The sequence below is a fragment of the Camelina sativa genome, chromosome 6 (genome assembly GCF_000633955.1).
Source record: "Camelina sativa cultivar DH55 chromosome 6, Cs, whole genome shotgun sequence".
In the NCBI taxonomy this organism is placed as follows: domain Eukaryota; kingdom Viridiplantae; phylum Streptophyta; class Magnoliopsida; order Brassicales; family Brassicaceae; genus Camelina; species Camelina sativa.
This window is the reverse complement of record NC_025690.1, coordinates 14,868,457-14,878,115: the sequence shown is the minus strand read 5'-3', so window position 1 is coordinate 14,878,115 and position 9,659 is coordinate 14,868,457. Positions and strand designations below refer to the sequence as shown.

Here is a 9,659-nt window from a genome sequence, read left to right as displayed (position 1 = left end):
TTACCATAACCATATTGAACCATAAATCATTTCTTGATTGGTTCAGGTTTCAGTTACTTGCTCTCTTTTCTTGATTCTTTGGATCTTAATTAGTTCTGATTTGAACACTATTTTACCATCGTAACTACATTTCACCGGTGTCCAATACATTTTTGATTGCTTTCATTCTAAGCACAAATTTTTTATTTTTTCTCCTTTAATTGTCATAATCTTAAAAAGTGGCTCACAACTTCTCGAATTTTATGATACTTCCTAAAGTCTAAAACTCCACATGAGCAACTAAAACTATGACTAAAAAAATGTGCTAATTTTGAAAGACAATACAAAATGATGTTGTTAAGAAAACAAGCCAATGATTACAAAAAATAAATCCTGAAAATGCTAGCTACCATTCAAGATTTGGATATATAGGTCATGTGCTGTCTTTTTTTTTGTATCTATATTGACATTTTTTAGGTTTTTAAGGATAATTTATTCATAGTATATTCATGTTTTAATATATATATATATATATATATATATATTTGATATTGTCTTCGACAAAATAATAAAAATTAATTTTTTTAGTTTATTTAGTAAATCTCAAAATAGATTAAAAAGTTTCCCCGCTATGATCCCAGCATTCAGTTTTATCAAATAATCAAATGTACGAATATGACCTGGTCGATTCAGAAAGATAGGCAATAAGCCAGCGAAAGTGGTAGGAGCCTAGGACTAGGAGGGGATTGCAAAATTTGTGATGTTTTTGAACGATCGTGTGGTCAATGTCAGCAATCATTTGCATTAGTATGATATATATACATTTTCATATATCTAAGTTGAAACATTTTCATTACTTACTCTATGGGAGATCCACAAATCTCAATAATGTGATATAGATCTTTCAACATCGACATATAGCAAAGATAGTATCATGTTTCATATCAGACTCGTCTACATTTTAATTATTATGGTGGTTTAGATACATGTCCAAAACTATCTATCAATGCGGAATATCACTTCATTCTTCAATTCGATAGGGGTTTGTATCGAATAACTAAACATGATCATATTTTTCAAAATTTAGAGACCAGTGAGGCTTTTTGTCCCGTACACATATATCTGGCTATATATATCCCATATGGGTGCGTTGCAATAAAAGATTCGTACAATGCCCGCATGCATGTTCTGTTTCCAAGTATACAATACACATGCTCCATTTCAATGATTTCTTTAATTTATAAATAGTATGTATCAATGTATCATATATAAGATATAATATAACCAGGGGGGTCCGAATCGAATCATGGTAATCCAATAGTATGAACAGTAAATATTTATGTAACACAGACGGAGACGGGCTAAATAGGACAACCCAAAGACTCGCGTACCAAGCCAATAAAACAATGTCCAAAACGCGGTGAAAAGCATTTTGATTAGCATAAACGTAATCAGGATGAGAGACGTGCATACTTTTTTATACCCAACCCTAAATAATGTATACCCTTATATTCAATGGGTGAAAATCATAACAATAGTTGCGTCAGAGAGCAAAACCAGTGTCTACTTACCATAGTTGGAAACCTACCAAACCCACCAAGATACGTAGAGCTTGTTGCAACCGCCACACATCTTATTTGGTGGAGCGTGAGTCACAAAAATGTTTGGAAATGTTAAAAATGGACATTTACATCTGACGCACAATGGATGCCTTCACAATTTTTTGTGTGTGGTAAATATGCGTACACGTTTGACCTAATTTTAACCAACCAAATCTCAAGATGCGGAGGTGCATCCACACAAACTGCAACATATCTACTTATCTCATCTACCTAGTCTCTGAAATGCGTTCATACAAAGCACCAAAGACTTATAATCTTATACGTACCATGACTGAAGATAAGAGATGTTTTGCGAGATCAGTTTCCAACGGTCATCTTCCATTTTTTTTCTCGTTTGAAAATATCACACCCCAACACATTTACTATTGATTGATTTTGTTCAACCTTTTTATACTTTTTCCGGATATTGGTTAGTTTCTATTTTCTTGATAACCAATACAAAAAATAAAATTATAATCACTGTCTAACTTTATTGTCTTCTTGAATTTGTTAATCTTGATCTGAAATAAGAGATGGTGCTTTCAATATGTTTTTGGCTGCATTAATCTAAGAATCTGCTCACGTACTGCCATTTACCACACTGCGGCCTATTCCGCCATTAAATCGATATCAGCATATCATAAAGTCATAAAAACACTTCAAATCCTCGTAAATGTATCGATATTCATTGCTTGACCGCTTCCATAAATTATCAACCACGAAACTTTCCATCATATTGTCTTTTTATAATTAGGAAAATACAGACATAATTGGTCAATGAGAATCATTACAGCTCTAAAAGAAATTAGTAGTCAAAGAACTTAAAAGGCAAGATTTATCGAGACATTACGACAAGGTTGTTGAATTTATCGGGCAAAAAACTACAATATCATAAACATACATTTAAAAGAAGAAAAAAAAAAGAAGTAGAGGTTTGATTAGTTATTGTTAAAGTAAAATGTGTTGGGCTTGTCTTTTCCTCAATTGTCGCGAAGTCTATGGTATAAGCGAAAGAAAAAGCATAGCATGATGGGCCATATATACACATAAAAACTCGAGTATGCTACAAAAACAAGGTTTCAAATGCACTCATTCTCGTATAGCATTTTCTAAATTTATTCTTTTCATGTGTCCCCCATTGGCTTGGCAATAAAGTTGAATTTGTATTGATGGTTTTTTTTTCTTCAGTACGAGCTAAAATTATTAATTAAATGAAAAGTATGCTAGAACAATATAAATGATTGCAAGTCACCTCGAGCAACATCAATTACTAACATTTTCGTAGCATATTGCATTTAGGCTATAGCATACATAAATGTTTGGGTCCAAAGTCTTTTTAAAAACACCACCACCTTTCAAGTCCCTCCATGCAAATACAATAGTGCACCTCACAGACCAATTATGCATGTCAAAACTATCTAGCTAGTCTGGATTCTATTATTATCACATGAACTTCATAGTTTTTGATTATATTTCTTGTTGAAGTAACTATTTTAAATATTTTATACATATGATACATAAAGGCATTGACACGGTCGATAATAAGTTCATAACAAGACAAAGAAAGAGAAGAAAAGAAATGCTTTTTTTTTTTTTTGGAATAATTTGTTTTCTATTGAATTGAACGGTGGGAAGAGAAGTAATCATTGCTGATACCAAATAAAATTCATTCTAGATGTTAGAAAAGAACCTAGTTAGAAATAAGCAAAAGGGAGAAATATGACCCAAATGCCTAAAGCCCTACTAGTGTAACTTGTGGAAAGTGAAACGACGAAGTCGAAGTCAAAGTTATAATCACTAGACGAAATCAAAGTCAAGATATAGTCAAGGAAGAACCAGAGAGTTTATGGCTTGATGATATGACTAGTCATTGAAGGGTTTTAGGATATGTGGGAATGATGTCTTGTTTCGGATGATCCTGTTGATGCACTTGAGAATAGCATCCATAGGCGAAGCGTATGGTAGTGTATGCGGCTACTACAAAACTGAAGTTTATATTTTTTTTAATAAAAATTTGTTATCTTGTCTTTTTTTTTCTTTTTCTTCTCTTCGTACATTCGTAAAATAATACAATTGTTAATTATTCGCTATTTTACACAACTATCATACAACTGTATATATTTTTTTTGTAATTGTTGTTGCATGCGTTATCTCATTCGCCTCATTGGTTGATCGTGGTTAGGACTTAAAACATTAGAGTCTTCATTCCATTACTCTGTAGAAATTAATTACATAAAACAGTAAAAAATTACGGCAACATAATTCGATTATCGAAAACCAAAGTTTCATGCATACAAATCTGGCGGATTTAGAACCATTCTTCACACCGTAAAAATGCTTATAAAAATAAACTTTTATAAATTTCTCTTACGCAAATGAGTTGGTATATCAAAAGCTTCCATATATAATTCATGCGACAACGACAAACGAATAGCAACGATGTATGTTTCATCTTGCTGTCGTTCAATACAAACAATGTTGTAAAGTAAACGACATATCTTTTCTCGAAATTGTTAAATATCGTTTTCAATTTCTTCTATACCTAAAAAAATTCCTAACATTTCCATCACCAGTCTTTTTTTCATAATTAGTAGTATTGTCCCTTATGATAGAAAAAAAAAAACAAAAAAAACGGGTCCAATAGGTAACTTACAAATTTTGGAAATCAGGATAAGTTGATAACTTTTATGCAAAAAAAAAAAATTAGAAAAATACCTTTTTTCAACAAGAAGTAGTGTTCAAGAAATCGCTAAACGGTATTTAAGCAGTAACTTAGCGCCTAGCGCATAGAACGCTTAGTCGGAGCCTAGACAATTTTTAGGTAGTTTAGGCGTTTACAACATAAAACATTATATATAAAAAATTATATCAAAATATATATTATAAAAACAAAAAAATATAATTTATAAACAAAAGTAAGAAAATATATTTATTTAGGTTATATTAACAACATATAAATATTTATAATTACGTATAAAACATAATAATTTAAATATATGTAATTTAAAAATAAAAAAAATATTAAATAAAATTTATGTAATTTTAAGCGGTTTATATAGTCGTTTAAGCGTCGGCTGAGTGCCTAGCATCTAGACGATCGGGTAAACCGCTTTGTTGAACATTGACAAAAAGGAAACATATCTTGTCTTTAAAAATAAATATATTTTTAAAAAATAACCGGTTCGGGTCGAGTCAGAGCTATTATCCTGATCCTGATTAGTCATCAATCACTATTATCCATTTATTTCATCATCTCCTTCCGCAATTTTACACATTCGTCACCTTCGTTCTTCACGAAGCCGTAGACTTTTTTGTATCTTCTTCTTCTTCTTCTTCTTCTTCAACCATGACTGTTCTCAAATCTGCTGATCAAGGTTCGTTTTCGTCCCCTTTGCATCTTCCATTTTTCTCGTTTTGCATGTTTCGTCCACCTTCTTCTCTTTTGTTTGGTGCACCTGAATTTTGTAATTTTTTGTTGTTGTTGTTGCTCTTGAATGGTTTATTATGAGCCGATCATCTCGATCGAACAGGTGAGATCGTTGGGTATGTCAATTAGATTGTGTTTCGAGTGTTAGTCTGGCATAATTTTGACGAGGATTGTGAATTTTTACGGAGATTTTGCGATTTCAAAATTCGTAATTACAGAGTCTGTTTCGTTTGTAGATAATGAAAGAGGATCATGATTGCTGAAACTTGTATAGGAATTAGCAGCGAAATTAGGAATGAATTTTAGGTTTCTGAGAGTTGAGAGAATTGTTAATTATGAATTGAAAATTTTCAGGTCTTGCAGAGAATAATACTGAGAAGAAGGAGGTGAGGAGTTCATATTTTGATTTGCCAGCTATGGAGATATCTAAAGCATTTCCTCAAGCAACACCAGCCTCAACATTTCCACCCTGCAGTGAGGATTATTTCATCACTTCTTCTTCTTCCTATAAATGATTTATTGTACTTATGCTTAATCTGTGGATACTGCTGCTGCTGCAGCTTCGGACTATTATCATTTCAACGATCTGTTGACTCCTGAGGAACAGGCCGTCCGGAAGAGAGTGAGGGAGTGCATGGAGAAAGAAGTTGCCCCTATAATGGCTGAGGTGTCTATCTTCATGTGTCTAGATGTTGCAACTTTGATTGTATAGTAGCGTTACATCATTGTTCTTCCTTTGATTTTTTTCTTCTCAGTACTGGGAGAAGGCAGAGTTTCCATTCCAGATCATTCCAAAGCTTGGGGCTTTGCGTGTAGCTGGTGGCTCGATCAAGGTAATTTTCAATGATAGGCTCTGTGTTTTTTGTTTGGTTATTATTTGAATGGAAACTTCAGAATATTGATTTGGTTTTGACTTCTTAGGGTTATGGATGTCCTGGCCTCTCCATAACTGCTAACGCAATTGCCACAGCGGAAATAGCTAGAGTCGATGCAAGTTGTGGGACTTTCATATTGGTGCATGCTTCTTTGGGTATGCTCACTATTGGTAAGATCTCCTAATATTTCTTTCTTGGCTTCTTTAATAATCAGTTGTTTTGATTAAGTCCATACTAGGATTTGCATGAGCTTAATTTCTTCTGATTTTTTTTCAAGAATAGCACTTTGTGGATCAGAAGCACAGAAGCAGGAGCATTTGCCTGCTATGGCTCAATTGACTTCTGTGGCTTGTTGGGTGAGTACATGGATCTTGGACTTAGAGGATTTGCATCCCTTGGATAAGTTTTTTTGTAATGTAAACATGGTGTTAATTTCATTACATATGTTGGACTTGTATAAAGGCTTTGACAGAGCCCGAAAATGGAAGCGATGCAAGTGGTCTAATAACAACTGCCAAAAAGGTGGTGCTACCTTCTCTCTTTTATTTAATTGCTTGTAACCTTTCCTGCTAGACTTCTGCAATTGTCGGAATGTTTCATTGTTTTGACCTTTTTCAACTGTCTACTTCATCAGGTTGAAGGAGGTTGGATAATTAATGGTCAAAAGCGTTGGATCGGAAACAGCACTTTTGCAGATGTGTTGATCATCTTTGCTAGGAATACGACAACCAACCAAGTCAATGGGTATGTGAATTTTTTTGGCTTTCTCAGATCTCTTAGATGTAGAGGTAGTTTCTCAGAAACTGAAGGTGATGAGGTGGATCTTGATTTCAGATTATGGTAGATTTAAAATTCCATTTTTCAAAAGAATGCTAAAATAGATTGCTCTACGACTACAATTGAATGTACTGAACAAATTTATTTGTATGGACTGTCATCAAGAACATACTGGACTTAAGTGTTTATTCCAAATACACATCATTCGATTTAGATAGACTAAATTTTCTGCATTAGAAATTTACCCGCAACCCTCTTGCAGATTCATAGTCAAGAAAGATGCGCCTGGCTTAACGGCTACCAAGATCCCAAATAAAATAGGTTTACGTATTGTTCAAAATGGAGATATTCTACTACAGAATGTCTTTGTTCCTGATGAGGATCGGTTACCTGGGGTAAATTCTTTCCAGGACACCAGCAAGGTACTGTTGTGATAATTTCACATGATCCAAAAAATGCTCTTGAATACTTTATCACAGCAAAACGTCACATCTTCCTCTTTTCTTTGTTATGTTTAACTGTTTGTCTACACTTTACTTGAGTAGGTCCTGGCTGTCTCACGTGTAATGGTGGCCTGGCAACCAATCGGCATATCAATGGGAATCTACGATATGTGTCACAGGTATTCTCGGGGAAACAGCCAGATCTCAGCAATCGTAGTATGAGCATTCATTATTTCATTTCATTATGTATAGTACAATACTCATATAATGTGTATTGTTTCAAGGTATCTGAAAGAGAGGAAACAGTTTGGAGCACCATTGGCTGCTTTCCAGTTAAACCAACAGAAGCTTGTTGAGATGTTAGGTAATGTTCAAGCAATGTTTCTAATGGGTTGGCGCCTCTGCAAGCTATATGAGTCAGGTCAGATGACTCCAGGTCAAGCCAGTCTAGGAAAGGTATAGTAACAGCAAATCCTTTTTTTTGCTTTCATATGAGTTTCTTTTTGCTGATTATTCGACATAGAGAATCATGGTGTCTAATTACATAGTCGATACACTCGCCGTAGTAAGATGGTTTAAACAACAATAGGAACTCATAGTTATGAACCATTTGGTAGGAGACCTGTCATATTAGCTTGAGATGCATCACTTGTTTGCTTGAAGAGAATGTGTAGTAACAAGAGAATAAACGTATCATTGTATAGAGGTTAGGGAAAGTACAACTAATGTGAGTGTAGCAATATAGCGAATAGAGGCCCGTCACATCTGCTAATGTTCCTGTATCCATAACCGTATGAGGGTCTATTCTACCCAAATGTAGGAAGGTCTATGTTCACGAGCTGAGACGAGATAAACTTTCTTATGAATTGTAGTGTCGGAATTAAACTTAGCTGTGTATCGAATAATATCTTTTATTCATTTGCATAACCTAGGCATGGATTTCATCGAAAGCGAGGGAAACTGCGTCACTCGGTCGGGCATTACTTGGTGGGAATGGAATTTTATCAGATTTTCTGGTGGCAAAGGTGAGCTTATTTTCATATTTGTCTCGACGGTTGGCTATTATTGAAGAAAGATCATAGTTAAATGCTAAAATGTAAAACTTTTGCAGGCTTTCTGTGACCTTGAACCCATTTTTACGTACGAAGGGACTTACGATATAAACACCTTAGTCACGGGAAGGGAAGTAACTGGGATTGCGAGTTTCAAACCAGCTACCCGAAGCCGTCTTTAAGCTAAAAGGTTGTGCAGTATTTGTTGTTGTCTGTTGGTTACTTCTGTTTATGTAACGTGGGCATTCAGTAGTGTGCCAAATAATCTGACCTCAAAGCTTAGGGTCGTGCGCAATTGGAAATTATATCTTGGTTAATGTTTTATCAAAGACATCTTAAATAATTTTTGTTGAAATGTCAATAAAATCGTTGTGCTTCTTTTTTATTTTATTTTGACACTGGATCAGATATCGTGTTTGGGTGAGTCGGTTTTATATATTGACCTAAATTTTGTTCTAGGAGATTTGATTATGATAAGCATAAGATCAATAATAACTATAAATAAAAAAACAGTTCAGTGAAATAGCCTTCTACTTCTAAGATTCTTGTACGGAAGTTCAACAAGAAATACAGGAGAAAGCATAAGAGGTAATGTGTGCGTGTGTTTTGAGAAGAATGTGAGACACAAATCATCTCAGTTCATATGGAAATCAAATTAGGTGGCAGAGACGAGGCCTTGAACACAAGTGCCTTCCATTGGCCTTGATCATCGCCACAACTCCTGCAGTCACTCCAGCCCACAATGCTGTCGCCAGATACTGCTGCGTGTTTCTTCCCGCTGTTTTTATCAGCCAACATGTCAATATCACAACTCAATCCTATAATCTATAATACTATGAATCAAAAGCCTTTCTTTACCTTGATGAATTGAGAAAGATGTCACTGTAACACCACCTATCAACAATGCGGATGCCACTGGCAGGAACTGTTTCTTTTTCCAAAAAACAAACAAGATCTAGTCAGCTTCTTCTGTTTGTTGGATTGAGGTCTCGATCGTTTCAAATGCAATTTCTATGTTTGCGTTTACATATGATACTAGATTCATTTAAGTGCCAAATGCAAAGGCCAACTAATTAACAGGTGAAATTTTGTTTAATATGTTCAAGATTGTGGTACGGAGGAACATACAGACGGTTGTGCTCCAATGCGCTGAAGCTGTGAAGGGCTGTTTGTGCCCACTGTGTATCGACCACTTATGAGATCCAAAGCATCCTGGAAAATAAAAATCTCTATCAGTTTTTGTTTTCTCTACCTTCAGTTTATCATCTTTTACCTCACTTCTAATTTGCTGCTTCATTTATAAGTGTAGAAAAAACTTGCCTGCCTTACACCATCCTGGAAGTTATTCAGATAATATCTCGACATCGCACTGATGCCATCTTTGATTGCTCCAGCCATAGTCTGTTTCCCGTACCTTCACCAAAACACCCCATAGCGTATATTACTATTATCATTTACATGGTCATTCTAAATAAGTAATTTCAGCCCAAGTCCTAAAGCATTTT

The 9,659-nt window shown here is 34.7% G+C and overlaps 2 protein-coding genes across 3 annotated transcripts in view; one reads left to right on the top strand and one right to left on the bottom strand.

Annotated features, from left to right (window-relative positions):
• On the top strand, positions 4,808 to 8,537 carry LOC104791430 (acyl-coenzyme A oxidase 4, peroxisomal). 2 transcript variants are annotated; one of them, XM_010517317.2, is made up of 13 exons: positions 4,808 to 4,954; positions 5,371 to 5,481; positions 5,568 to 5,674; positions 5,763 to 5,840; positions 5,929 to 6,052; positions 6,165 to 6,238; positions 6,345 to 6,404; positions 6,517 to 6,626; positions 6,922 to 7,081; positions 7,205 to 7,281; positions 7,387 to 7,558; positions 8,035 to 8,127; positions 8,214 to 8,537. In XM_010517317.2, the coding sequence occupies exons 1-13, from the start codon at positions 4,927 to 4,929 to the stop codon at positions 8,334 to 8,336; spliced, it is 1,317 nt and encodes a 438-aa protein (XP_010515619.1). In that variant the 5' UTR covers positions 4,808 to 4,926; the 3' UTR covers positions 8,337 to 8,537. The 2 variants fall into 2 exon arrangements, with proteins under 2 accessions (XP_010515619.1, XP_010515618.1); XM_010517316.2 differs by having other exon boundaries at positions 5,362 to 5,481.
• Positions 8,638 to 9,659, bottom strand: part of LOC104699075 (phosphoinositide phosphatase SAC8-like) — a 6,028-nt gene continuing 5,006 nt past the window's right edge. The window contains exons 15-17 of the mRNA XM_019246361.1: positions 9,283 to 9,366; positions 9,013 to 9,079; positions 8,638 to 8,932 (exon numbers count right to left, since the gene is read on the bottom strand). Of these exons, the coding sequence (XP_019101906.1) occupies positions 8,805 to 8,932; positions 9,013 to 9,079; positions 9,283 to 9,366 (279 nt within the window). The 3' untranslated portion in view covers positions 8,638 to 8,804. The remainder of the gene's footprint in view (positions 8,933 to 9,012; positions 9,080 to 9,282; positions 9,367 to 9,659) is intronic.

Coding starts and splice junctions, on each gene's coding strand:
- LOC104791430 (XM_010517316.2), top strand. CDS start 4,927: ATGACTGTTCTCAAATCTGCTGATCAAG. Junction 6,053..6,164: donor TTTGGGTATGCTCACTATTG/GTAAGATCTCCT, acceptor TTTCAAGAATAG/CACTTTGTGGATCAGAAGCA. Junction 6,405..6,516: donor TAATAACAACTGCCAAAAAG/GTGGTGCTACCT, acceptor CTACTTCATCAG/GTTGAAGGAGGTTGGATAAT.